The sequence below is a fragment of the Alosa pseudoharengus genome, unplaced genomic scaffold (genome assembly GCF_046254945.1).
Source record: "Alosa pseudoharengus isolate Yale_2024_CS ecotype anadromous, Long Island Sound unplaced genomic scaffold, YU_APseudo_1.1 YU_APseudo_1.1_scf_16, whole genome shotgun sequence".
In the NCBI taxonomy this organism is placed as follows: domain Eukaryota; kingdom Metazoa; phylum Chordata; class Actinopteri; order Clupeiformes; family Clupeidae; genus Alosa; species Alosa pseudoharengus.
Window position 1 is genome coordinate 22,684,068 of NW_027468630.1, and position 25,397 is coordinate 22,709,464.

General features: G+C 43.2%; 1 protein-coding gene across 3 annotated transcripts in view; it reads left to right on the forward strand.

Moving 5' to 3' along the window:
• Window positions 1–22,397, forward strand: part of phkb (phosphorylase kinase, beta) — a 76,513-nt gene extending 54,116 nt beyond the window's left edge. For 2 of the 3 annotated variants that reach the window (XM_076287481.1, XM_076287479.1), the window contains 17 exons: window positions 1,378–1,433; window positions 3,633–3,726; window positions 8,120–8,203; window positions 9,293–9,397; window positions 9,682–9,764; window positions 9,871–9,961; window positions 10,659–10,717; window positions 11,211–11,373; window positions 11,584–11,665; window positions 14,030–14,087; window positions 16,964–17,054; window positions 18,739–18,935; window positions 19,161–19,295; window positions 19,750–19,879; window positions 20,587–20,694; window positions 20,840–20,980; window positions 21,569–22,397. In XM_076287481.1, the coding sequence (XP_076143596.1) occupies window positions 1,378–1,433; window positions 3,633–3,726; window positions 8,120–8,203; window positions 9,293–9,397; window positions 9,682–9,764; window positions 9,871–9,961; window positions 10,659–10,717; window positions 11,211–11,373; window positions 11,584–11,665; window positions 14,030–14,087; window positions 16,964–17,054; window positions 18,739–18,935; window positions 19,161–19,295; window positions 19,750–19,879; window positions 20,587–20,694; window positions 20,840–20,980; window positions 21,569–21,706 (1,815 nt within the window). In that variant the 3' untranslated portion in view covers window positions 21,707–22,397. Of the gene's footprint in view, window positions 1–1,377; window positions 1,434–3,632; window positions 3,727–8,119; window positions 8,204–9,292; window positions 9,398–9,681; window positions 9,765–9,870; window positions 9,962–10,658; window positions 10,718–11,210; window positions 11,374–11,583; window positions 11,666–14,029; window positions 14,088–14,445; window positions 14,537–16,963; window positions 17,055–18,738; window positions 18,936–19,160; window positions 19,296–19,749; window positions 19,880–20,586; window positions 20,695–20,839; window positions 20,981–21,568 lie in introns of all 3 variants that reach the window. The other variant, XM_076287480.1, reaches the window with a different exon arrangement.
• The last annotated feature ends 3,000 nt before the right edge of the window (window positions 22,398–25,397 follow it).

Here is a 25,397-nt window from a genome sequence, read left to right on the forward strand (position 1 = left end):
TTCCCTTTCTCTCTCCCGTCCACCGCCGACACAAAATGGTGGTGAGGAAGAGCAGATTAGAGGGAAATTATCTGATTTCTAAGCCCATCCGGTCTTGCTGTTTCCTCCTCACGCTGTTTAATTGTGTGTCAGGTTGTTGTTTCTATTCCTGCTCCTGTCTTTTTCTGCTGATCTGTTTTTCTGGAGATGCGTGTTAATTAGACTGATTTCTCAGCATGGTTTGGAGGATTCTGTCTCCAATTAGTCAGGAGTGCAGGCAGGTTCTCTCAGATTTCCTCTTGCTGGTTCTCACCTCTTTACTGCCATTCAATCAATGCTTTTTGTTCATTCCAGTCATTTTCTCTTTTTTTTGCTAAGGTGGAAATGGAGTTTATGTCATTACATTAAATGTATATTGTATTCTGTGTATATTGTATTCTGTGTGTTGTTGTTGTTGTTGTAGAGTAGTTGCTGTTGGCCAGCCCTGTTTTGCATTTAGTTCCCCTGTTAACAGTGTCATGGCCTCTCAGGGATTAGTGTGTGTCTGTTCCCCACACAACTCCTGTCATATTTCTCAGGCAGACACCATCGTGCTGTCTGACTCTGTCTGCCTAATCTCTCTCTCTCTCTCTCTCTCTCTCTCTCTCTCTCTCTCTCTCTTTACTACACCCCTCTTGTACTCATGTGTGATCGTCTCCTCTCCTCTCTTATATTTTACCTTTTTCTAAGTTCTTTTGTCTCCTGTGCCTCATTTCTTTTCTCTCATTTCCCTCTTTTCTCTCATTTCCCTCAATGTCCTCTCAACTCTCCCTCTTTTTACGCTCTGTTCCTTCTCTTCATTTCCCTTCTCTCCATTTCTCTCTTCTTTGTTCTCCCACTTCTCCCTTCTCTTCTCTCAATCTTTCCACCTTAACTCTCCTCTGCTGTTCTTCACCCCCTTCTTTCCCTCTCTCCCTTTCTTTTCGTTTCTTTCCCATCTCTCTCCCTCTCCTCTTCTCTCCTTCTGGTCATGCCCCTTCTCTCCCTTTCTTTCTCTTCCTCTCTTCATCCATTCTCTCCTTTTCTCTCCCTTCCCCTCTCCATCTCTCCCACTCCCCTTTTTTCTCTTCTCCTCTCTCCATCTCTCCCTCTCTCTTCTCTCAATGCTCCTGATTAATTATGGCTTTAAACCTCCTGTGAGGGAATATTGCCTATGTGCCCCCCTCTCCTCCTCACCTTCTCTCCCTCATTATACCATCTCTTTCTCTCTCTATCCCTCCATTCTCATTCCCATTCTCACTCTATCTCTCATATGCCTGTATGTGTTAATAGGCATTAGTGGAGATAATTACTCCCTTGCCCTGAGAAGTCAGTTAGACAGTTAATAAATGTGTGTGTGTATGTGTGTGTCTTTTGCAGGGCCCTATTGAGAATGATGTGGTCATACATGTTTCCCTGATTGCTGAAAGTCAAAGGTATGTATTTATAATTTAATTTTGTGTGTGTGTGTGTGTGTGTGTGTGTGTGTGTGTGAGAGAGAGAGAGAGAGAGAGAGAGAGAGAGTTTATACGTGTGTGAGAGAGAAAGTGTGTGAGAGAGAGAGAGAGAGTTTATATGTCTGTGTGTAAGGGACTTTGCTCTTGTATGACATTGCCCCCTCTGTCCTGCTAGACGCCTGACCCTGTTCGGTGCTCTGTGTTGTCCTCCATATCGTGTGGATGTCCGATAGATTGGGTTGCCATGGCCTCAAATAGATTTTTTATCTCTGTAATAGGAGGTCATGTCATATCTATACTCAGCCCATGACCACACTTGGTCTAATGGCATGTGAGTGTGAGTGTGCGTGTGCGTGTGCGTGTGTGTGTGTGTGTGTGTGTGTGTGTGTGTGTGTGTGTGTGTGTGTGTGTGTGTGTGTGTGTGTGAGTGTTTGAGCGAGAGAGAGAGAGAGAGAGAGAAAGACAGAGAGACATCCTCTCTCCCTCCTGTGGCTTCTCATTGTCTTGTCCATTCTGACTCCACTCCCTAAACTCTCATCCTCCCATACATGTTCTGTTATTATTCATGTGCTCAAGACAAGGAGAAAGGTCAAGAGGTCATGCGTCCACAGACACTCAGCTCCATGGTATCCCCTTTCTTTCCCCTCCTTCCTGACTAACACTGCCATGGCTACCTACCCCCACACTGCCCCCCCCCAGCTCACCTTCCACCCACTAGCCCCAACACCCCATCCTCCTGCTCCTCCTCACTTCAAAACAGGCTTGGATCAGCCAGCTCTTCATCCTGCTAGTGCTCTGCATAATAAAGGCCTCCTGTCCTTGGCCTTGGCAGAGCTTCCTCTCAAGTCTCGCGTGTCTCTTGTCATGCTGCTGTGATCTGGCTCCAGAGTGGAGGGAGAGGCACCAAGGTCTCATGTTCATTTCCAGTGAATAACTTCGGAGTCCACTGACTGTGGTCTGTGTTGCTGTAGATAAAAAGTGTTGCACACTGCCCAAATAAACTCCAGCAAACACCAACAAACACCAACAGTTGGGTCAGTGTGCACCAACAGTTGGGTCAGTGTGCACCAATAGTTGGGTCAGTGTGCACCAATAGTTGGGTCAGTGTGCACCATCCTTCCGTATTTGTTGGTGTTTGTTGGATGGAGTTGTTAGAGTTTGACATTTACAATTTGACGTTTTCAAATACTACTAGGGCATGGAATGTTGGGGTCAGTTGGTGTTGGGGCCGTTTCCAAGCACTTTAAAATACACATGTAGATATGTAAATCCACTTTGACATAACCTCCTCTTTTCTTTTAGACATGCCTCTATAGTTAGCTATGTTTATTGATCTCTAATATATTGTGCTTTATTCTGCCCTTTTAAGAGAGGCTAATCTTTTTTAGGTCTTTTTTCTGGTCTTTTCCCTGCTATTTTAGAGGCCTTGCCTTTGTTTCTGTTAGCATGGGGTTACAAGGTCTCTGTTCTGTGTAAATGTTAGAAGTTTTATGACAAATGGCATTATTACTCACCACCACAGTAAGATGACATTGAAATTAAAGTCGTAATTGGATAACCCAGCTGGCTTTTCAGTCCAGGTGAATGTAATAGAAATGAGATAAGACATTGATTTGACATTGATTGAACTGGCCTTTTAAAAACTCTTTCAAATTCAAACATAGGACATCATGAAACAGTGCTTTGGTTAACTAAAAGGCCCTTTGGAAATCGTTTATCTTTTGCTCTTTTCACTGAACACTGGAAATCACAAATTACCAAGTCAGAAAAGGGGGATGGTGGATCAGTATCCTATTGAGCAACCCTTAAAGAAAGTATATATTGCAACATACTCTATGCCCTATGTCCTTATATAGGAGGAGAACCTTTTTCTTTAAAATGGTTATTTGCTATTTCTATAAAAAACCCAAGAACCCTTATTTTTAAGAGTGTACCTTATCTTAATTTGTATATTAGAAGTTATGCATAAGTGAGTTAACAAATGAGTTTTTTCTAAAATATTATATTTATATTTTTATGCACAATCCTGTACAGAGCTGTTTTGTCACACACAACATTTCACCACCATTGTTTTTATGTAACTGTGCTTGTGACAAATAAAGTCATCTGATCAAAGTGAATCTGGTCAAAATGATCTGATCAAGTGTGCAAACGTTTCCGAAATGTGTCTGTTTGCAGACTCCAGGTGTTCCTGAACACCTACGGCATCCAGACACAGACCCCACAACAGGTGGAGCCCATCCAGATCTGGCCCCAAAGAGAGCTGGTCAAGGTATAACACACCTCTGCAGTCTGACACACACACCGAACATACACACACACCTATGCACAAAGCCTTCACACACACACACACATACTGTACACACCTATGCACAAAGCATGCACTTGCGTGTGAATTCTGTCTCACACGCACACACACACACACACACACACACACGCACACAAGTAAAACACACACAGGTACACACACTCTGCATAGCAATCTCTGAATACACTCAAAAGACATTCATAGCATTCATACTGTAGCAATTACCTAACAACACACACACACACACACACACACACACACAGCATACTCGCTACACACACACACACACACACACACACACACACACAGTACAAACTCCAAACACTCTGTTTGTGCCACCCGTCCATCCATCAGGCAGATTAACTGACCGGGCCATGCCTATTGACCACAAATACAGGCAAGCCACTGAGACTGACCACTGATCGATTGAAATGTCTGCACAGCTCATCGACAAGTGTGTCAGTTTTAGCCCGTCACACTCTCGCTTGGAAACTGCCGGTCAATCAAGCCAGCACCAAGATTTATGTCTTAGGGGAGAGGGAGAAAGAGAGGGGCGGAAGGGAGTGTGTAGTCCACGGCTGTATCCATCTAGGCCTAGTGACGGCCATGGCATTTAGGAAAGGCTCTCCTGATTATTTCATTATTCCTCTGGTTTTGGCCTGGTTTTGAAGTGGCCATCACAGTGCTCCCATCTCTCATGAAGTGGTCATCACAGTGCTCACATCTCTCAGCTCTTTCAGCTGTATGTGAAGTAGATGAGTGCAGTGCAGACTACTTGCCTGTTCCTGTCTCTTTCATATGTGTTTGTGTGTCGATCTTTATTTATTTATTTATAGTTTTTACGTAGAATGTATTTGTGTGTGTGTGTGTACATGCATGTGCATATGCGTTTTGCTTTTCACATGTAAAAAAAATGAAGTATAGGTTGTGCGTGTGTGTGTGTGTGTGTGTGTGTGTGTGTGTGTGTGTGTGTGTGTGTGTGTGTGTGTGTGTGTGTGTGTGTGTGTGTGTGTGTGTGTGTGTGTGTGTGTGTGTGTGTGTGTGTGTGCGCGCGCACGCAGGAGGGTAAATGTGTCATCCTCCTCCCCAACCATGGACACAGTGGTGGCCTGTTTCCTCAGGCTCTTCTTTGGCAGCTGCAACAGCTGTCAGATGACAGGATTGCGGCACTCTCTTTCACCAGTGTGCCATCTCTCTAGCCACAGGAAACACACACACAGACACACACACACACACACACACACACACACACACCATCATACACACATACACCATCATACACATACACTATCATACACTCTAACACACACACACACACACACACACACACACACACACACACACACACACACACACACACAGAGACTCAGACATACACACACACCATCATACACTCTATCAGATTCTTACCCAGAAACCACCTGAAGGCCAAGCAGCTCCCATCATTATGAAACCACTGCTGGGCGTGGTCATACTCACAAGAGCGCCCCCTAGAGCAGAGGGGTAGAAGGAACCAAAGGGCTATGTTATGAAGCTGAATGTGCCCACCTCTTTGAAGGCATTTATCTTAGATAGATAGATAGATAGATAGATAGATACTTTATTGATCCCTGACGGAAATTTTATCTTAGACAGAATCAAAGTCATTGCCCATTTATCAGAGTGCTGGTTTTATTGAACCTGTGTGTGTGTGTGTGTGTGTGTGTGTGTGTCTGTGTCTGTGTGTGTGTGTGTTTCTCTGTCTCAGTGGTTGCAGTGTGGATATCCTCACGTTTTGGTGTCTATGTGTGATATAAGTGAGTGAATGGATTTGCAGTGTTTCTGAATTTGTACAATTTGTGTTTATTATAGTATGGGTATGTGTTTATTCATGTGAGATGCTGTGTATTACTGTATATGCTATATGTATGGTGTATTTAGGGTGCCATGGTTTCTATGGTGGTCCGTTGATTGCATTTTCGAGTCTATGTATGAGCTTGTGCTACATGTGTGTGTGTGTGTGTGTGTGTGTGTTGGCATGCAAGTGTCTATGCGCACATATTCTCCTCCTCTTTTCTGCATTGAGATTCCATGCACAGTGAGCCAGAGGTGCAGAGGTCTTCTGCATAACCACCACACACACACACACACACACACACACACACACACACACACACACACACACACACACAGACACCACCCTTTTCTCCCGACCCCAGAGCAGACCTCTGTCTTGTGTTATGCAAATGTGTTGAGTGTGGCTGCCTCCTACTGCTTCCCTCTTCTCTCTCCGCCTGCTTTCTCCTTTCGAGCATGTGGCATCTGAAGCACGTTATTCCACACGGCGTCTGACTTCCAGTGCAGTCAGTGTGTCCAGGGAAACCTCGCCGCGCAACGGCTGATGACTAACCTGATGAGAGAGCGGATAACAAGAGCGACACAGTGCCATCTAGTGACCAGGTGGTAGCAGTGGCCTTCAGTGGCAGCTCAAGGGAAGATCGTGGTTACAGACATGTGGCTGAGCAGCCCCCACCGACACACACACACACACACACACACACACACACACACACACACACACACACACACACACACACACACACACACACACACACACACACACATACTCACACACACATTTTGTCATGCCACCCCAAACTCTCTCTCACACACAAACACTTACATACAAGCAGAAGGACACATACACGTGTTTCCAGGAGAGAAACATTGAGGTGGAGATGGTATCGATTGGTCACAGTCGATTCTGGTTCCGGTGAATTGATCAGGACAAGTAATTGGTGTTGCAGCACTGGCCTTGTGCACATTTGTTGCCCCGTGTGTGTGTGTGTGTGTGTGTGTGTGTGTGTGTGTGGGAGGGTGCACACAAGCATCCACATATTCAAATTACTCTTACCTGGTCCTTATTTGAGTTGCATCATGTGTACATGACAGAAATTCAGATTAAGTCAGGGTATGTTTGTGTGTGTGTGTGTGTGTGTATGTGTGTGTGTGTGTGTTGGTTTCCTCTCCCACATGTTGAGTTGTTAGGAATTATTGATTGTGTGCCTGCAGCTCTGTGAAACCCAGAGTTGGCATGCATGCAGGCCCCTCACCTGCAGTGTGTGTGCTCTCTCTCTCAGGCAGTGGACCTCCTACACACACACATACACACACACACACACACACACACACACACACACACACACACACACACACACACACACACACACTCTTCCTTGAGTCAGCTGGAGAAAGAGCCAGACCCCACAGATTAGAGGCCACAGAGCTGAGCACACATCAGCAATGAGGGAATTAGATGAGCCGTTGGGAAATGCAAGTGGATTCAGCATGCTTTGCGTGTGTGTGTGTGTGTGTGTCTGTCTATGTGTGGGGCTGTAGGTGTGTCTGTGGTGCGTGTGTGTTTGTGACTGATTAATTTTTGCAAAATGAGGTTGGGTCTGGCTCATTGATCAGGCTGCTTTGTATTTCTCTCTTTCTCTCTCTCTCTTACTTTCATTTGTTCGTTATTCCTTTCTTTTTCTTTCTCTCTCTCTTTATTTTGCACTTCTTTCTCTGTCTCATTCCCCCACTACCCCTTTACCTCCTGCCCCCCCCCCCCCCCCCCCCCACTCACTGGCTTTTTCCATTTAACATTTCAAACGAAAATATGGAGCAGACTTACATATGAATGAGGGAAGCATGGGGAAGGTCACAGCCAAGGTCAGACTTCACAAGAACGTGGAGAAGCATGTGACTACACAGAGCTGCTGATGTGGCAACGGATCCGGGCCTCCTCTGGCCCAAATTCGTCCCGGTCCAGGCAGGATCTGGGTCAAAGCTGATCCAAAGTTGGCTGGGGGGGATTAGGCCTGAGTGTCTAATGTACGTTCCTCTGCCTGCTGCTGCCTGCCTGACGCCTGATGAAGGGTGATGAAGGAGAACTCAAGTTTTACTTCTCTGCACAGGAACCTCATAGAACTTTGTAGAGTTTCCGTATTGAAAACAGCATGAGAGGGTTTTGTGTGTGTCTAGGTGTTTGTGTGTATGTGTGTAGGTGGGTTATCCTCTCAGGACATGGACAAGTGTGTGTGTGTGTGTGTGTGTGTGTGTGTGTGTGTGTGTGTGTGTGTGTGTGTGTGTGTGTGTGTGTGTGTGTGTGTGTGTGTGTGTGTGTGTGTGTGTGTGTGTGTGTGTGTGTGTGTGTGTGTGTGTGTGTGTGTGTGTGTGTGTGTGTGTGTGTGTGTGTGTGTGTGTGCGCTGGAGAACCAAATTCCTGCTGTGCCTGTTTACTGTTGCAGACTGAGAAGAAGACAAGTGAGGCATATGAATAAGTTTCCTCTTTCTGTGTGTGTGTGTGTGTGTCTGTCTGGGCTCCTAGGCTTACCGCTTCTTGGCCATCAACAACAAGCTTGGTTTGAGTGGCCGCCCTGAGAGACCGGTGGGCTGCCTTGGTACCTGCAAGGTACAGTATGACATACTTGACAAGCAGCACACAGGTCACTCAGGCACTCACAGCAGGCAAGCAGCGGTAAGCTAGGCAGCAGCACAACACACACACACACACACAGAGACTTACATGCAGACCATTTATAAAGACATTACACATCATTTTGGGTATGTACAGTACAGTATATGAACCATGAAACATTAGCACTGATCACTTCCATTGTCATACATACAAGCACACATTAAATACATGCGCACACATACACACACACACACTACACACTAAATACACTACAGTGTACACATAGTGCTGTTTCTCACTAGCAGGCTACAGCCCTTTGGAGACTCCTGAGTGGTTTTATAGTTCCCTCTACAGCAGTGTGTGACTACTAGGAACCGTCCATAAGCTACTTTAACACACTTCCTCACCATCCTCCTGGCCACACACCGTACAATGTTATATGACCACAGGGAACCATTGTGCTGCTTTTCTACCCAAATGCTCCCACAGCTAGCACACCCGGTACATCACACTTTAGAGGTGCTATAGTAGTTCCAGATGGCTTTTGGCTTGATGCAGTGGTAATGATAATTCTCTCATTTGTGTTGCGTTGCTTTCTGTAACGACCTGAGATGGTGAGATTAAACATTTACCTTGAGATTTGTCGTCGCTGATTGGTATGCTTAGCACCTGCTGGTGTTTGGTCTGCTTTGGAAGTCAGCTATTAAACGAGCTGATTGTTTCGGCAAACAGAGGTGGCAGCATGGCCGAGTAGATGAGCCTGGCCCATCATCCCCCTTAAAACAGCACCTCAGCAAATGCCCATTTACAGAGATTTACCTGCCAGGAGCAATCATCATCACGTGTGTGTGTGTGTGTGGGTGTGTGTGTGTGTGTGTGTGTGTGCGAGTGCGTGCGTGTGTGTTTTATCAGAACCAGTTTTTATAGTCATTAGTGCAAAATGGTGTGTGCATGCATTTTGGACGTGTGTGTGTGTATGACTTATTTTACGACCTGTCCAAGGTAATGTATAAGGCTGCAGCTCAATGTCATCCATCTTGTGTTGTACGCATGGGATAATGAACTATGTCTGCCCTCCCATAGACATATCGCATCCTGGGAAAGACTGTGGTGTGCTACCCCATCGTCTTTGATCTGAGCGATTTCTACCTGTCCCAAGACGTCATGCTACTGATCGATGACATCAAGGTGAGCAGACTCGTTTGAGTTTATTCGCTCTGAGGCACTCGGCTTTAAACTATGGCATGTTTTAGTTAATACAGCAATGCATAAATTGAATTGTTGTCATGTGGTAGGTCTGATTCCATAAAGCCAGATGATTTAAACTCATGGTTCAGCTATAGTAAAGTGTTTTTTAAAGTGGTGTGTGTGTGTGTGTGTGTGTGTGTGTGTGTGTGTGTGTGTGTGTGTGTGTGTGTGTGTGTGTGCGCGCGCATGTGGGTGTGTGTGGGTGCACATGCATTTGAGTGCAGAACACACTGCAGTTCATCAAGCAGTGCTGGAAGATGCAGGGCCGACCCCTCTTCCTGGTCCTGATCAGGGAGGACAACATCAAGTGAGTCTTAGGAACACACATATAACACGGTAGTAGACACACAAGCTCCATTTGACAGTGCTGAGGTTATAATATTTGTCTTAGTATGTTCATTATTTTCCACCAGGGGGAGCCGTTTCAATCCCATTCTGGACATGCTGGCATCGTTTAAGAAGGGGAACATTGGAGGGGTCAAAGTTCATGTGGATAGACTTCAGGTAAATACATTTTTCATTTTCTCTGATATTTAGTGAATATTTAATGTGTTTTAGAACCTATTCACATATACTCTGCTGAAGATTTTACCACATACAAATTACATCCTCAATCTTTTTTAAAAGTAACTGAACTGAAAAAACAACGTGTGAGTTTGAAATATATAACTCTGTCTGTGTGTTTCGTGAAAGACAGAGTAAAGGTGATTTAAGGCCACACAAGTGCTGTCTGTGCTTTTTGTGCCGTGCTTAGACAGATAATGGTTAGAGTCCCCCCCCCCAGTCACAAAGCAAAGACTAGAAAAGAGAGAGAGATGATGATAAAGAGATAGAAGAGATTTCTGCCAGTCGCCTTCTGTGGCCTGAGTGGCCCTGTCTTTGCTTGCTGAGGATAAAAGTCGGCTGACTGGCAGGAGTCAGAGCCTGGCCTTTATCTTCCCACCCATCTCTTTTACTCTCTCTCTCTCTCTCTCTCTCTCTCTCTCTCTCTCTCTCTCACACACACACACATCCGTGTCTTTTTATGTCATGTCTGCCATCATTTGTGATTCTTCCTTTTTGTCTGTGTTTCCCTGTCAATGCTATTTGTCTGTCTGGCTCGCTCTCTCTGCCTCCTACTTTTTTACATACTGTGTCACTGGTGTTTTGTTTTGGTTTTGTTGTGATTCAATGACTTGACACTCTGTATGTGATCTTCTAGACTCTGATATCAGGGGCTGTGACTGAGCAACTGGACTTCCTGCGTGTGAACGAAGCGGAGTAAGCCATCTCTTTTGAACAGACGTACAGCCGTGTGTGTGTGTGTGTGTGTGTGTGTGTGTGTGTGTGTGTGTGTGTGTGTAAATAATATAACAACCATTGTTAATAGGAGAGCTGATCATTGTGTGTTGTGCATTTACAGCTGGATTGAATTGAAAAGTTGATTTAGATAGTAGTGTCAGCTTTGTCTAATCACTCGGTGAGTTGCACAGTTTTGAAAACGAACGTTAAGGGTTGTTTTAGGACATGTTTGTGCATGCCTGTTGCAGCCACTCTGAAGCAGTAAAGGCGATTCAAAACGAGGCAGAAAAGTCGAGACAGGACCAATCGTCAAAATTTCGGTGTCCCACCACTCTAGTTCATCCAAAACAAACCAGAAAAGAGACTCAAAGTGCTAAATACCGGAATTTTCCTTTAAGTATGAAGCATTGGATATGAAATTGAAAGTTATGGTTTTGTGAGATTTAGATGATTCCCAATGCCCTCTTGCCAGGATCCCCGAGTTTAAGAGTTTTGAGGAGCTGGAGCTGCCCAAGCACTCCAAGGTGAAGCGTCAGACAAGCACGCCCAACGCCTCGGACCTGGAGCAACAGCCGGACATCAACATGGATGACTGGCGCCACAAATCTACCCAAGAGATCATGCAGAAATTCCATGTATGTCATCCTCTCTCTCTCTTTCTCTCTTTCTCTCTCTCTCTCTCTCTCTCTCTCTCTCTCTCTCTCTGTGTATGTCTGTTTGTTTGTTCCACGTTCCAGTATATTCCACGTTTGCAGTGTCAGACTGCATTTATCCAGTGGCCTTTTCCAGTGGCCATGCCTTCTATTGTGCATTCAGTGTTTCTCGGTTTGTTGTCCATCTCACAGAACTGCGACTGCCTGACCAGTCAAGCCCAGCTGGCCAGCGTTCTCCTCCAAAAAGAAGGTCCACAGTTTATTGCTAATGATGGTACGTGACACCAGGATGTATCAGGTCTTGAATAAATAAATTGTGAATAGAACTGTAATGTACATTTCCCAACTTCTCCTTACACTATACATAGGGACCCGATGATTCATAATTGCTGTTAGCCTTATGAACAGATCTACCTTAAAGGAACCATATGTAAGATTGTGGCCAAAACTGGTACTGCAATCACTTTTAAATTACTGTAGAGCGGTGTATCCCCTCCCCCTCCCCCTGACTCGAGGTTGCCAACCTGGATGCCGAAACACTACTGACTTCGTGATTAGTAGATAGGTGGAGGGTGGCGCATCAGGCCAAAACACAACATGACATGAAAAAACACAACATCAACATCAGTTGAGGGCTGCAACTTCACTTTTTAAATGACAATATCCTGGCCGGACTACTGTTGTCAGTGATATAAGTATTTGAAATGAACATGATTTCTTAATGTCTAGCAGGGTTCTCAAGTCTCACGCAATGGGCGTGAGACACACTCAATTCAACAAGTTCACACGCTCACACGCCACACTTTGCATTTCTCACGCAGAAATATTACTAGGGATGTCAAGGTATCTGCATAATTATTAGAGGACGCGCAGGGATACGAGAGGATATATCGCAGGGTTCAGAACTAGCGCACCACTCACCAGCAAAATCAAAAACATAAATAGCCACCGACATCCAATCAAAAAATAGTGTTCGTTGTATCCGGGTAAAATTCCAAAATAGGACATCCCCTCCCTGAAACCACGTTATGTTTGTGCGCTTATGTGGGGTTACACATTTAAGATGTCAAAACTGCACCAAAATTATTTTTATTCAGAAATTCAACTGTTTGTCATTTTGGTAAACCAGCCTACTTATGGCACTTTAACATTGTGTGTAAATCAGGCCTTTCTACGAACACTTGTAACGCTGTAGGCCTAGCTTACTTTATGGCAAAATTATTTTCCTATTTATAAACTAAACTAAACTGTCGGACATTAAGAAAACATAATGAAGTGTCGTTGTAGCTTTGTTTAACCCAGACATCAGCAACGTTCATTTTATACGACCTATCACTCTCGTGGCTGCCTGCATTTTCCCTGTCGTCACGACTGCAACTTTCGCACTCGTTTGTGCTTTTTAGCAGCGTGTTCATCAGGTCCCGGGACGTCTGAGCGTCCATGGACCATGTCAACAATGAATGAAATTAGCTTATTATCAATGTGAGCGAGTATACTACTACACATATTTTTTCTCTAAAGATACAGGACTGCTGCAGACAATGAGCTGCCAACCACCATAATGTAATAGCAACAAAAAATAATGAACTGTCCTTTTCAAATATAATAATCTTGACGGTGGGATATTCTATGGCTCACCAATTTACGAGATGTATGTACTGAGTGACTAAATATCAAAAGTTATTTCTACTGACATGCTTCCTGGTGACATAAAAACACAAATGGTTTCCCCTTGATATAAAGGCTGACATAAGAGACATAAGCTATGCAAGATGGGTACAAATCTCAGACTGTCCTGGAAAATAAACAAAAACAAGATATATGTATACAATGACAAATTCAAGGTCTCAAAGTGTTAATGCTTCTTTCCAAAAATCTCACCAGAAGTTGTTATTTAAGGGGTTATTTTAAACCCCCAGACCCAGACCCAGACCTAACTAAGCTGAGTTACCAACATTTTGAATTTCACATCTGTGCACATCTGTGCCTGGGGGGCCCATTTCACATCTGATAATCCTGTGCAAGTTTTACGCACTTATTTTAATAAATGGTGCACTCATCTTAGTAAATAATGCACTTACTTTATTCAATTCTACACACAAAGCGAAACATTTTAGTGAGTGAGTGCCCCCCCCAATCTCACTCCAAGCTGAGCTCAAAACTTGGTCTAGTGACATATCAGGGCCATTTTATGATTAATTGAAATACATTTCTTACATACGGTTCCTTTAAGACTAGTCCTAAGGGTAACACATTTTGTAATGTGAAATTAGCTTGTGTATAGTTTTCAAACCAGTAACTTCTAAGTATGGTGAAAAACATTTTATTTAGCCCGTAGTTGATAGGCATGAGCTAAGGACCGCAGTGATTTTACAAAGCTGAGGTTAAACAGAATGCTGAGATGCTAGCTTGCCAATGAGGAGTATTGAACTAATGACTGGATTTTGGCTAGTAGCAACCATCCATGTCGAACTAGTATTGGCAGTTAATGACCTGGCTCAAAGTGTTGCGGAAAGAAGTAGTCCTCCCAACAAGTCAATTAGCCATAGAGTTGAAAGAAGTAGACTGAACATGAGCCATGTTCTTGTGCTGCATGAGTGGATTGCCGATGTTAACTCGCTCATCTGTGTGTCTGCAGAGAACCTGATGGACGAGCTGGAGAGGATCTATCGGAGAGCCGGGAGCAGGAAGCTTTGGTCAGAGTTCCTTTCCTGTGCCCGTCGCTCATTCCCCACTCTCTCTCACCCTCTCAACTGTCACTCTCACACATTGTCGCAAAACAAGTGCCATTGCCACAACACCACAATATGTTTCACTATGTGATTTAGCTTAGTAACATTTGAGATGACTAAGATGAATACTATTCATTTACAAAATGTTCAACTGCATGCTTGCATTGAAGGAAATGGAATCATACTAACCCTCCACCCACCCCCACCACATGTTTGGTGTTTGTATCCACTGCAATCTCTGTTCTATGCCGGTATGATTACGAGCCCATACTTACCCCCTCCCTCCCTCCCCTGCCTCACCCCCCCACCCCCTTTTGTTTAGGCTGGCGGTACGTTACGCTGCGGCCATAACCGAGAAGTTTGCCGGCTCTATAGCTCCTCATATCACAACCATATTGGTCAATGCCAAGCAGGTAAATAGGCAGCGTTGACTCGCGTGGGTCGCTGCATGTGCTTGGCCATTCTTCGTTAACACTCAGACATATCTCTGAGACACTGGGTTTGCCATTAAATGAAGGAGAGGCTGCTTCACTCATCCATCCTGGCAGCCATCCTTAAAGGGAGCTGATCCCCTTCCCACTCCCTTTCCTACTCACGCAATTCTCACGTTATTTTGTTGTTGTTGTTGTTGTTGTTGTTTTGGCAGTCTTTCAGTGATTCAGTTTTATGTCTCACGTCCAGAAAGCTGATGGACCAAAGGGCAGTTTTAGAGCTCTTTTAATGATCCATAGTACCTCAAGGCCCATACAACAAAGGGCACTTATCTTATGGCTGAGTAGTGTGGCTGTCAAATAATTGAATCAATGTGATCAATGTGTTATCACAGTTGGTCTATTTATACGGTGAAATTCCATCCAAATAAGATTTTATCAATCAATTGGTAAATTCTGGTAGAATTAGCTTCATTACCATGTATTTAAGTTTTTCAAAGGGGAACAAAGTAGCATTGTTCTCAGATGAGTCATTGGTGGAAGTAGTGTTGTGTTTGGCCATAACATGAAACAGGCATGTGATTTGCACACATATGGCTGGCAATATGTTAACCTGTTTCTATGGCACACTACAGTAGCATTTGATGATGAGACTAAATCTGAATATGAATCTAAATGTGACACATGTGTACACAACAACTCAAGGTTCCTGTCATGTGCCCTCCAGCACTCAGGACAGTCATGATATGAGATTGTTTTTGGATACTAACTTGTAATGACACTGACCCGTGTTCAGTGTACAAATACATATACCGGTACATATACATGTGCATAGCTCTTTACAACATTTGCTTATCAAGGTAGTTGCACACAAGCAACAGGGCTTCAATCGTCCAGTCATTTTTTTTTTCATGTATTGATGGCATTCAAAAATGTTATCCATTTGGGATTTCATTATTATGAATTAATTCCATTCCTCTTGACGGCCATAATCAAATAAATTAATTTAATAGTGACATGACAATTAGAAATCCTATTGGTCCAGCAACACTGGTTCGATAATAATTTTGTGTCAGGTTAATGTTTTATGTTCTTAGTATGTTGTTGTGGCTTTTCACTTCTTTCCTTCCTCACAGCCTGTCCTCTGTGTTGCCTTCACATGTGTGCAGCTGTTAATTAGTATGCGTAAAGTCCATTTAATGGCTCTCTCTCGCTCTCTCTCTCGCTCTCTCTATATCGCTCTCTCGCTCACTCTCTGAGGATTCCATTTGTTAACGAAAGATAATTCCAGAGGGCCATTCATGCAGATCATAAATTAGTGAACATTAAAATATGTCCACCACAGACCTATTTAAGAGGGACAATATTTATGTGGGGGGAAAAAAAATAATTGCCCAAGTCAAGGAAAAGTGGCTCGCAGCAGCTTTTGAATTCCCAAAGCAGTTTTGTCATTCCGAGAGACAGCCTCTCCTGATGGGCAGAGTATTCTCCTGGGAAGGAGACCTGAAATACTAACGACTTCTGTTTGTCTGGGGGGGAACTGCACTGTTCATTTGCATGAGCTGTCTCCCTGTGGTTAAGGACGTATCAGGGGAGTTTTTTGGTTTGTTTGTTTGTTTCCTCTTTACATTCAGCCAAGCCGGTGTGAAAGTTCAGAAGGTTTCTTTCTTTCTTTCCATTTCTGAGACAGTAATAACATTTACGGTAATGTACTGCACTGCTCAAGACCGACATGTTAAACTCAATTTTTGAAAGCATGAAGGCACACACTGACCAGATACAATCTCATAAACTGGACCAGTCACACAAAGCACACCAGCAGACCTTTCTTGTAAATTGTAAAAATCGTAAATCAGGTTTATAAGCCAAGTATACTTGCGCATACAAGGAATTTGGTCTCTGCATTTATCCCATCTGTGAGTTAGTGAAACACACAGAGCACACAGTGAGGTGAAGCACACACTAACCCGAAGTAGTGAGCTGCCTTGCTACAGTGGCGCACGGGGAGCAGTGAGGGGTTAGGTGCCTTGCTCAAGGGCGCTTCAGCCGTGGATGTGGGCATGGGAGAGCAGTGCTCAACCACTTCCCCCGCCCACATTTTTCCTACTGGTCGGGGATCGAACCGGCAACCCTTCGTTTCAAGCCCGAAGCCCTAACCAGTAGGCCACGGCTGCCCCATCAGTAGGCCATGGCTGCCCTGTCGTAGTGCCCATATAACATACATTTGTTTGATTTGAACAATCCCTACTGTTTCATGTTGCTGTAACCACACTCACAAATACATGCATAAGCAGATCCAATCCGATGTGAATAATATTTATCTTTTTTTATTTGGCTTTGTCTAACATCCTTGCCCCCAGGTAGTGTTTGTGCCCTCTTTGAGTATCTATTTATGTGTTTGTTTGCCAGGTCTGTTGTGCGATTGGCGGCCAGTCTCTTAACTAAACTAGTGGACAGCCTTGCCCCCAGTATTACTAGTGTTTTAGTACATAGCAAGCAGGTGAGTACAATCACTAAGAATGGGGCAAATCTTTTAATTGACTTTAACTAATTGACCCAAAATTCAATGCATTTTATACAATGGGCTTTATGAGATGATGTATTTTAATGTTCACTGATCATTACAGTCAATTGCAGATGTTTTTAGCACTCAAACAGTATGAATGTAACCACTGTGTCCAGTGGCTTGAGACAGGTTCATCTTCCTATTGGTCAAAAGTAGATGTTTTTTGGCCAATGGTATGCTTTTCATGACATAGCTCACCTATTGTGCTGTAGCCTTGCGGCTGAGCTAAGCTTTTCGCTCTCGTTCTCTCATCTCTGGTGCCGCTAACACTTTGTGATGTTTGACAGCCCTTCGGCTTGCCTTGCAGTAACAAGAATGAGGCATCAGGAACACACCAACATTTTGGGAAATTAGCTGATTCGCTATCTCCCTCAGAGTTAGATGAGATGATAGATACCCTTCTTGTCTCTGTGCGTGCAACTATGTATGATGCACCCACGTTAGCCTAGCTTAGCATAGCTAATTGAGGTGGTTGGAACCAACTAGCCAATAGTTCCCAAAAGTGACAAAAGAACTCCAACATTTTCCCATTTACATGTTGTGACTTGTAGTTGCAATATGTACAAATACCATGTGAAAAATGAGACACAGGAACTATATTCTCATTCAGGTGAAGCACTACTACAGTACTTGGGCGGAGTGATTTGCATGCAGCACATGAAAAGGCCTGTTGTTACTTGTGTAAATCCGAAGTAGCAGAGATTAGAAGGGTATATATCATCTTATCTAATCCTGGGGAAGATGACGAGTAAGCTAATTTCCCAAAATGTTGGTGTGTTCCTTTATTTGTTGTTTGGTGTTGTTGGAATTATTTAACAGTATTAAATCCTAACAGTTACCCCACCTCTTCTCCCAATGTCACCCATTGCCACCACCCACTGATCCTGGGTGTACCCAAGTGTTATTGTGGCATTATAGCTCAGAACCTAGTGGCATGAATCTGCATATAGATTGTTGCTCAGGAGTGTGATTGCAGAGTGGCAGATTTGAGGTGGAGACAGGTCATCAGCTTTATAAAACAGCAGGCTGCCTTGCTAGGGATGCTAGGGATAGCCTGCACCCTTTGCCACTATTCATTATGAAATGGGCTGCTGCTTACTCACATGAGCTACAGTACATGGAAGTAATGGACCCCAGGGTGGAGAAAGAACAATGGATGAATGTTCTACCTAGCAGACAGACGAGAAATCTGTTAACAGGCCCAAGAGAACAAGAAGACTTGGGTCCTTAATTGAGTATCAATGAACAAAGTCTTCCTTTGTCTCTCTTGCTGTTCAACAGAAAAACATGACCTTATTCTGATATGGAGTAAAGGTAGATTGTGGAGAAACTAGTGTCCTCTAACATAAGGGTGTCCATTTTCTCTAAAGTAGCAAGAACATGATAGTCGAAATCACTTTGTTAGATTATCAGTTTTTACATGATAAAATATACACTGGTCATGCTTAAGGAGATGTGAGAAGGAGATGTGAGTCCTTCAAATGTCTGGCCACCAGGAGAATTCCTGCCTAAGAATGAGGCCCCTACTAGTACTATGTACTGTGAATGCACTGCAACAAATTAAGAGGTGTTTGTTTGGGGTGATGGGGCACCTGTTGTGGGGTGCTACTCTCGTCAGGTCACGCTGGGGCTCTTTGGGCAAGAGGAGGAGGTGATCTCCAACCCGCTGTCCCCCGGGGTCATCAAGGGCATCATCTACAGTAAGTGCTCCCAGGAGCGTGAGGCAGTGCTGCAGCAGGAGCTGGTCATCCACATCGGCTGGATCATCTCCAACAACCCGGAGCTCTTCCACGGCATGCTCAAGATCCGCATCGGGTGAGCAGGCGCCTGTTGTGTCTTCAGCCTGTGCAGATCGCCTCTTGTGTTTTGTGTAGACCTTTTTGCTAATAACATGATAGCAAACATATCACAATATGGATGGCCATCTGTGTTTTCGGTAGCGCTTGTCACCACTACATGATGCCAGACACATCACAAAGTGGCACATACTATTCACTCTCTAATGAGATCTAATATGCAGTGTGTTTGAACTTGTCCCAGGTGGATTGTTCAGGCTATGAAGCACGAGTTGAAGATCCGTGCCGGAGACATGGCAACTCAGGACATCTACCAGATGTCCCCCAGTGAGGTCAAACAGCTGCTTCTGGACGTGCTCCAGCCGCAGCACACCAGCCGGTAACTCACTGACCAACACCATCTTCTACACACATGCTTCCATGTCATGTCAGTGAAAGGTTATCAGAGCCTAGCTCCAGCAGCGTGAAGAAGTGATTCTCCAGGGTTAAGGCCCTTTCACACCAAGCCTCAAATCAAAACGTCAAGGCACGGCACCTTATGGCTACTGGAAGTATGTCACACATGTATATATTTTTTCTATAGAGTGTTCACGAGCTGAGACCACATATGGTATAGATTATGTAGCCTATTAGGCAACTTTATAACTGCCACTTTATGACTACCTAGAACTATTTTAATTAACAAGCAGTGTCATTGATGCAGTTAAAATGGCCCTCTGGCCTATTTTATCAGCCTGTATATAAAATTCCACGGCACACAGGTTCAGAACCACTTTTTATTCAATAAAATCATCATTTGTGTGTGTGTGTGTGTGTGCGTGCGTGCATTGTAGGTCTTGGTTGCACAGGCGTCAAATCGATGGCGCTCTTAACCGCACCCCACTGGGATTCTATGACCGCGTGTGGCAGATCCTCGAGAGGACTCGCAATGGCATCATGGTGGCCGGAGTCCAGCTCCCTCAGGTAGTGGTCAGCTCATCTGGGGGCATGGGTCTCCTCTGTCATGGGCAGCTATACTCTGCTATAAACTGATCTTTAATTCAGCCTGTGTGTATACAGTACATACAGCTTGTAAATCAGGAGATGTGTGGAAGGGAGGAAGTGCTGTTGAAGCTGGTTATTAAAATGGCAATCGCAGTAGCAGAAGATGCTTTGTTTATGTTTATGTTTACATTTAATAACAGACACTTTTGTCCAAAATAACGTACATATATGTTAACCAAGGACCAAACGAAACACACCAAAGAGGTAGCTCACCTCTCCCTTCAGTATTGCCAGATAATTTTGGGCTGCCTACAGAGAGTGTTTTTTTTTTACAGTGAACTCACAGAATGGGTAGGTAGCAGTCGTGAGGAGATGATTACTGAATGTGGCAAAAAATGTTATTGCGTAATTGCGTACGATCGCTGACTGCACCTTTAACATTATCAGAAGTTTTTTTATTTCATTCCGTCTGTTGTAGTGGTCAAAGAATAAGTGAAATGAAGACAACTTGACTGACAGTATCTAGTATGGAAAGTAGCCAGTAGTAGAGCAGGCTAGAGTTCATGTGTCAAAAAGTACCACAAGGTAACATTTTCAGCACTTTGGTAGAAGTATACATTTGTATACTGTATGTCTTGTTTGGAAAGATTCAGAGTCAGTGGACCTTGTATGCTCTCATTTTGTAGCAACCCACGCTGTCGGACATGACCATGTATGAGATGAACTTCTCCTTGCTTGTGGAGGACATGCTGAAGAACATTGTGTTACCTGAATACAGGCAAATTATTGTGGAGGTAAGAGCATTTATTTGACGGCTCGTTATATTTTTTACTTTAATTTGGTCTGAGGTAGCTGACCACTCAAGTAGACAAATTTGTGTAAGACATATGTTTTTATGTAATTACTGTAAAAAAAACTAAAGTCAACATTGTGTTGCAGCTTCTGATGGTTGTCTCCATTGTGCTGGAGAGAAACCCTGAACTGGAGTTCCAGGAGACTGTGGATCTGGACCGCCTTGTCAAAGAGGCTTTCGCCGACTTCCAATGTGACCGCAGCAAGCATGAAGGGGCAGAGAAGCAGGTGTGCACTTCTCTGGGCATAGGGGCTCTCTCTCAGCTACCCCGTAATTTCTAACAGGGACTAGCAGCCTATTTAACTTGAATCTTGAATTTCCCCTTGGGGATCAATAAAGTATCTATCTATCTATCTATCTATCTATCTATCTATCTAACTCATTTACCAATAGATACAATTTAACATCAGAGCAAAAGGAAAAAGCTCAGGGGTATACAATGAGACATTAAAATTCACCCAATAGTATTACCAACTTCTGTAGGATTTTGCTTATTTTCAAATGCCACTGCACCTTTTTTAGGTTGAATTTCAATCTGTTTAACATTGCTCAGGTCTCTAGTATAGTATAGTATAGTATAGTATATATATTCTTTTGATCCCGTGAGGGTCCATAACGCCAACTAAATATCATGGCATTGTGTTGCCGTTATGGATGTGACATTTTTGCATGGAATTGCCCCATTCTCTTATCTCATTCTGGGGTAGACGACAAATAAGCTAATTTCTCAAAAGTTGGCATATTCCTTCAATAAGGAAACATTTGGATATGCCATTGTTCCTCTTGAGCCCTGTTGTTTTTTCTCTCTCCTGCAGGATGACATGGAGGTCTTCTACAACACACCGGCCTTAGGCACGAGAGGCACCTCCAGCTATCTGACTAAGGCTGTTATGATCCAGCTGCTTCAGGGCGAGGTTAAACCCAGCAAGGATGACCCTTGTTCCGTCAGCTGAACACGTAGACATTCACACTAACCCCTGTAGGTGGTTAATAGGCCTACCCTGTTAGCTTTAGTGTGATTGAAAAAGGGCTTTAAGCAATGCTGCTTTAGGCAGTCTTTAAGCTATCAGAAACTTTGTGTATGATGCATAACATTCAGAGACGTGATGGAATATGCAGGTTACATCGAACTTCAACAAATAAATGGCAGCGTATTAATGTGAGGGTTGATTGTTACTCAATAGATAGATTGTTACTCTCCAGTGAGTTCTTGTGTTTTTTTTTTCTCTTGTGTCTGAATAGTGAAAATCCTATCACAGCATATTCACCTACTGGCATGCCACCGCATGCAGTAAGTAAAGCATGGAGTAACTTCTGTGTTGTGTAACTGATGTTCCTTTAGTTTTTAACCTGCCATCTTAGTGTTAGCTTTTGCCACACTTTGCCTTCATTTGACAACTTCACTGTGAGTAATATGTGTTAATGCAAATATACTTTAAAAGAAGAGAACTGCAGATTGTGCGGATAGCACAGTCTACTACTGTTTAGATAAATGTTGATCTTTAGTTCTTATTACCATCGTTTGTGGGTGATCCCTTTCTTATAATAATTGCTTCGACAAGCAATATTTTCACAGCTTCGGATTTCAGTCATCGGATTATCATGTTTTGTTTGAAAGAAAAAATAAACAGTCAGTGTAATTTACAGTGTGATCCTGCCATTGAATGTGACTTACAGGCCCTTCCAAACACATCCACACATCAGTCCATTTCTGGAAATGAGATGCTTATGAAAGTCATAGCCAATCAGCTGGATCATGGACCTCAATATTCAGAGGTGCATTCAAATTCCTTGAACAGAAGCAAATGTTCGAGGCGAACATGTTTGTCTGAACAAATACATTTGAACAATTATGTGTAAACATTCCATCTCAACAGTAACTCTCCTTCCAACTCCCAACATGTTCATGGAGAACTACCTCCTGAAATTGCTTGTGAGTGTTTGCAAACGTTCATGGAAAACTCAAGGCAAGCAGAAAGCTGTTCGCAAACGTTTGCCTATGATTGCAAATTTGAACGCACCTCAGGTTTATGTCAGGTTTTTGGCTGAGGCTATAGGCTATGACATAACATAATTGTGTTCAGTATGGATAAGGTCACTTTTAATATGCACCATTCATGTGAATGACTAAGTAATAGTATTTTTTCCACATTGACTTTGAAACCTTTGTTGGGCTTTGGTCAATTAATGTATTTCAAATTCCTTTCTCTTTTGTTTTACTTCCCTGGTAAACATGATTAAATCCAACGCATTAGGCAGAAATGAGTGCACTTGCTCCTCGGCCAGTGTAATGAAGGTGATTGAGGATTTAATCTTGGTTCATCTCATATGAAAGTAATACCATGCCATAAAAGTTAATTGGGTGTCTTTGCTTGGCAGGAGTCAAGCGGGTTTAATAGCTAATCTATCTTTAGCCTGGGGATGTCAGAGTATCTTCTTTTATTTCTCCTCTCTTTATTTCCTTTCAGTCACACTACATCCCTTTCTCTCACTCAGTCTATAGCCAATCCTGCTCAGCATATTATGTATATTACCTAGCATGTTGATCTGCGCTGATATTCTGTGTGTAATAAACACAAAAAGAGGTCCAAAACAACAGTGCAACAAAATGTAGCCATCTGTGTTGCTAAACTTTTTATTTGTATTTTAAATTAATTAACCGTTTAAGGGGGGGAAATCATTAAATTCCAATTCCAAATCATAATGCCCACAAATAATGCAGTAAAAACCTTTCTACAGGCTAAGGCAGGTTCTGAGAACCCCGTCAAATGTTTAGCTCTCTCCTTTTATTTACTTCTGTAGGGGGAACCGTGATTTCTTGTTGATTGCAGGTATCCCATGGGCAGACTGGCGGCTGGCCCCCACCCTTGATGAAGTTGTGCCTCCGGTTCTGACAAGAACTGGTTTTCGTTGGTTTCTTGCAGCCATGGACACTGCCTCTTTTTTGTTGCTTTGTATAATAGACCACTGTAAAGGAAAATGGGTTTTGTGCCTCTGATGTATGCAGCGCGTAAACCGCTTCCTGCCAATATGAAAGAACAGAAAAAAAATGCGTCCTGTCTAATTATTCTCTTAACCTCCACTGCCAGGTAACAGTGATGTCAGTCAAGTTGTGTGGCAAACTATTTGTTTTCTCAGTGGAAGCCACGAAACAGTAACAAAATATATAATAAAACCTCATAATTAGCTGTGTTTTCCCCTTGGGGGTACATTGTCATCCCAGTTGGGTTGACTTGGTCCCCCTGCCCACCCCAGTAGGGGTCGTGTTGGTTCCAGTAAGCATCTTTCTCCTGGTCCCATCTGACAGGCCCGGGGCCTCTATTCCCTTTCCCCCTCCCCTTCCTTTTGAGTTTTGCGTGTGCAGGTGTCGGGGGCGAGGGTTTCCATTTTTGGGTTACAGGCTTCGGCCTTCTAACACATATCTAATTCTAAGTAGGTGACAGGAAGAAAGATGAGAGATCATTCTGCTGTTTTTGCTAGCTAAGTATCAAGTACACCTAAATCAACTGCTAGGTCTCCTGTTTATCTCTGTATAGAGAAATGTAGCATGAGTATTAGCATGATTTTCGATGAAGCTGCTTTAGCATATAGACACCCAAACAAGCCAAACAACAGATCAAGTTTGTATCAGTATGCTCAGTTGGCCACGGCAATAACACCCCCTGGAATTAATGGATCATTGTTAATGACTCAACTCCTACACAGCATTGGCTAATGAAAGTAGCCACGTGCCAAAATCCATAATGCCCAACCATGTGCAGTGGAGGAGCCAACCAGGCAGGAATAAAAGGGACATAAAATATTTTGCTACTTGGTCTTCTTTTGGAAGACAGAAAGGATTGGTCATAAGAGAACAAAAGAGAGGTCAAAAGAAATCTGCCATAAGTAATGCCCTTTCAAGCTTGACCCAAGATATTTTGGGATGTTTTGGAGTTGCAATGAATTGAAATGAGAGTCAATGAGTCAATATTATAACATAATCAGTGAATTGCATAATGAATTCAAACCCAGAATTATTTTCTCACCTAGGTATTAAGGTTACTTTAGTATAGCTTACATGTCAGCTCTTGTCTTGTAGTTGGTTAAAGTATTTGGCAGACACTTTACTGAAAGCAACTTACATCATTAGAATAACAATATCAGTTAGAATTACAATAATAAACATCTTAATGACAAGTTTAAACATAAAATAAAACCACTGTACTACTACTACTACTACTAATAATAATAATAATAATATTATTATTAATAATAATAAAAATAATAATAATAAATATAGCTGCAAGCAGCAATGTGGGGGACTAGCAGTACACTAGCAGGAATAGCCTTGCCATGGCATGAGCAAGCCCTCACACCAACTTTGATAGCAATTGGATAAAGAATGGCTAAAATATAAGCTCATTTACTTTACTTTACCTAAAAGCCAAATTACGGCAATGTCCGTGCACATTCCGTTCTCACAAAGTACCGAGTCCCTGTACCAAGTTTGGCCTTAGTACATCAAAGCTGAGATATGAGCTCACTTCCTGTATTTCAGGACCCCCTACTGTATAGAGGCCAAATGATGCCAATTTCTTAGTGTCATCACAATCAGGTACCAAGTCCCAAACTTCTTACATCAAAGCGTTGCTGAGATACGAGCTC